Raw genomic sequence first — 3,088 nt, 5'->3', positions numbered from 1 at the left:
ATTTATACCAATGAGAAATTTTGTAGATAGAAAAACAAGCCAGTTTTTCCCCTATTTTTCGGCCGGGGGGGGCGGGGGGGATATGGTGGGCAGCGAAAAAGGAGTGCCTTATTAAAATTAAAATTAGACATCGTGTCAATTTTGAGTTTTTTTTTAAAAAAAGAGCTGTCAGCCAAGTTGCGACTGGTCAATGAAGACTCCAAGAGAGAGAGAGAGAGAGGTCACGACGTGTGGGAGAGAGTGAGTGAGAATCCAAGCATAAGCTAACCATACGCTCGTCTGATTACCATGGCGCCCTCTGCATGCAGCCGCAAGCTTCATGCCATCGCGATCCCCTTCCCTGCGCAGGGCCACATAAACCCCATGGTCCAGCTCGCCTTGAAGCTCCTACAAGAGCCCACAGGCTTCACCCACATCACCCTCATCAACACCCAATTCAACCATGACCTCATCACAGCCAATGGCCAATCCCAAGACCTCTTCGCCATGCCCGGATTGAAGCTTCTCGGCATTCCTGACGGGCTTCCACCCGACCATGGCCGCCTCAACGACGGCCGCATTCAGGAATTCGGGGAAGCCATCGACGCGCTACACAAGCCGCTCCAGTCGCTCATCGAGGACTTGGTATCTGAAGCTGCCTGTGATCTGTCAGAGCCCCCCATTACTTGCATCGTTTCGGATAGCTACTTCTATTGGATGGCGGATATTGCTGATGCGGTCCGCTTGCCGTGGGTGGCCTTGTGGACTACCCCAGCCCATGGTAGCTTGGCTTACTGCTCTATATCCCCTCTTGTTGCCAAGGGCATCCTCCCTGTCAATTGTAAGCTCTTGTACATCTCCAAGCTTTATGGTTGTTTAATTATTATGGTAGCTTCTTCTTTTTTTTTGCCTGCTACCTTTCAAAGAGCATGCATATGGATGTCTCCAGGTATGAGTAGTGACTCAACCCAAAGATTGGTGGACTGCATTCCTGGTTTGCACCCATTGAAAGCCTGCGAGCTGCCGTCTTTCTTGCAATCTGCCAATGGATCACCGACTGATTTCTTTTTCCAATGGTCTCTTAAGCGATTCAGCTCCGGCGTGCCACAACGTGCAAAATGGCACCTTGCAAACACCACATACAAGCTCGACACGGAGGCTGTGCATGCATTTCAAGGGTGCATGGGTTCGAAGTTTTGGCCTGTTGGACCGCTGCTTCCGCCGCAATTCTTCTCGGGCCAGATGCATACGGCGCCGGCGATGGGGACGAGCCTCTGGACCGAGGGTATGGGTTGCAAGGAGTGGCTAGACAAGCAGGAGGATCGGTCGGTGCTGTACATATCCGTTGGCAGTATTGTTCACTTGGCAGCAGAACAGGTAATTTTGCATGCTGGCATTGAGTTGCAAGTCTTTTCTCTCTGCGTCATAATGATGTGGTTGTCGGGTGCGACGGGCGATGTAGGTGGAAGAAGTGGCCGCCGGGGTGGAGGCGAGCGGGCATCCATTCTTATGGGTTCTCCGAGTGGATGTGGATGCTGCAACCCTTGCAAAGCTAGAAGGCTTCAAAGACAGAACTAGACATAGAGGATTGGTTGTGTCATGGGCTCCTCAACTGCTAGTGCTATCGCATCAGAGTGTCGCCGCCTTCCTCACACATTGCGGATGGAACTCGGTTCTGGAAGGGATTAGTGGCGGTGTTCCAATGCTTGCTTGGCCTGGCGGGTTCTCCGAGCAGCAGATGAATGCCAAATACATGACGGATGTTTGGCGAGTGGCGCTCAGCTTCGAGAGAGACCTCACAGAGGAGGGCACACTCCTTGTGAAGAGAGGAGAGGTAGAGAGAGTGATTGTGAAGTTGCTGGGTGGTGATGGTGAGGCTTTGAGAGAGAACTCTGTTCAACTTCAAAGGATTGTGAGAGAAGCAGTACTCTCTGACAAGGGCTCTTCACAGGCTAATCTTAGCCACTTTCTAGAGGCCTTAATCCAGCATACTAGTCAGTAGGGCAACCGATAAATATGGTCTTAGCCTTCATAGGGCAACCGATAAATATGGTCTTAGCCTTCATAGCAGAGACGTAATTTGTAGTCATATCTCTCTCTCTCTCTCTCTCTCTCTCTCTCTCTCTCACACACACACACACACACACACCTTGTAATAAATCTTAATTACAAAGCTCAAGGGCGTTGTAAATACATGTCTTCAAGGTAGAATTTGCAAAGTTGACTTAATTTATTTGTAACCCGGCAAAGAATTTACAAAACTTTGGCTTAATTTATTTGTAGTAAAATAAAACAAGGTGAGGAGTCACGATGGCCTGCAAAACGCATGACGAAATTCACAAGAAGATTTAGAGATTTTCTCATGTAGGAAAACGGAGTCTTTTCCAGTGTTTTTCTTAGGATGTTAAGTGTTTTTCTTACAATGAATAACAACTCGAGAAGCACCGCGTACCCATCTAGGTACGATTGGGGGCAGGGGACCCCCGGCCCCCCCACCGAGCCGGTGGTCCCTTGCCCCCAATCGTACCAGCTAGGTATGCAGTGCTTCCCTCACAAAAGCTCATAATGTTGCGGTAAGTCACAATGTGGGAATTATTGTGAGAATTTGTCAAAAACTTCTTGTGAAAGGAGATTCATGGAGATATTTATATCCAAGGCACCCACACAAGCCCGTGCGTGGTTTTTTGTGTTTGGGGAGAGAGAGAGAGAGAGAGAGAGAGAGAGAGAGAGAGAGAGAGAGAGTCATCCATAGCAAAGCCTAGCACTAAAGGAAGCATTAAATAGGAAAAACCAACACAAAAATAATGTATTGATACGACATACACACCAAAGAAGATTGAAAAAAATAACACAATATCAACTCGTTGTAACGCGGGCATAAAGTTCACAATGTGAAGTTTTTATGTCCATTATACAGTACAATAAAAGCTCAGATTCACTCGTGGTACTCATCCACACGACTATAACCATCAACTTCATCATGCATAGTCCAATCGCGAGTGTGGGACTGATGACACACACATATGCACACGTGCACATCAATACCTATCTTCATGTCCTACCAAGGAAGGTGTTCACAAGATTGCAGGCAATGAAGCCTTGACACAAT

General features: G+C 48.0%; 1 protein-coding gene across 1 annotated transcript; it reads left to right on the top strand.

The window, feature by feature from the left end:
* The first annotated feature begins 232 nt into the window (after window positions 1–232).
* Window positions 233–2,208, top strand: LOC147420888 (UDP-glycosyltransferase 85A5-like). The gene is made up of 3 exons (XM_086504368.1): window positions 233–820; window positions 929–1,356; window positions 1,442–2,208. Exons 1-3 carry the CDS (start codon window positions 289–291, stop codon window positions 1,979–1,981), a joined length of 1,500 nt encoding a protein of 499 aa, XP_086360494.1. The 5' UTR covers window positions 233–288; the 3' UTR covers window positions 1,982–2,208.
* The last annotated feature ends 880 nt before the right edge of the window (window positions 2,209–3,088 follow it).

The sequence above is a fragment of the Adiantum capillus-veneris genome, chromosome 28 (assembly GCF_014529385.1).
Source record: "Adiantum capillus-veneris isolate H3 chromosome 28, ASM1452938v2, whole genome shotgun sequence".
NCBI lineage: Eukaryota > Viridiplantae > Streptophyta > Polypodiopsida > Polypodiales > Pteridaceae > Adiantum > Adiantum capillus-veneris.
Note: the sequence above shows the minus strand (reverse complement) of the source record. Positions and strands in the feature narration are given on the sequence as shown.

Bases quoted from the DNA above. Each gene is read 5' to 3' on its own strand.
- LOC147420888 (XM_086504368.1), top strand. From the start codon at position 289: ATGGCGCCCTCTGCATGCAGCCGCAAGCTTCATGCCATCGCGATCCCC. The intron at 821-928 runs GTAAGCTCTTGT...GGATGTCTCCAG, and splicing joins GGGCATCCTCCCTGTCAATT to GTATGAGTAGTGACTCAACC. The intron at 1,357-1,441 runs GTAATTTTGCAT...CGGGCGATGTAG, and splicing joins TTCACTTGGCAGCAGAACAG to GTGGAAGAAGTGGCCGCCGG.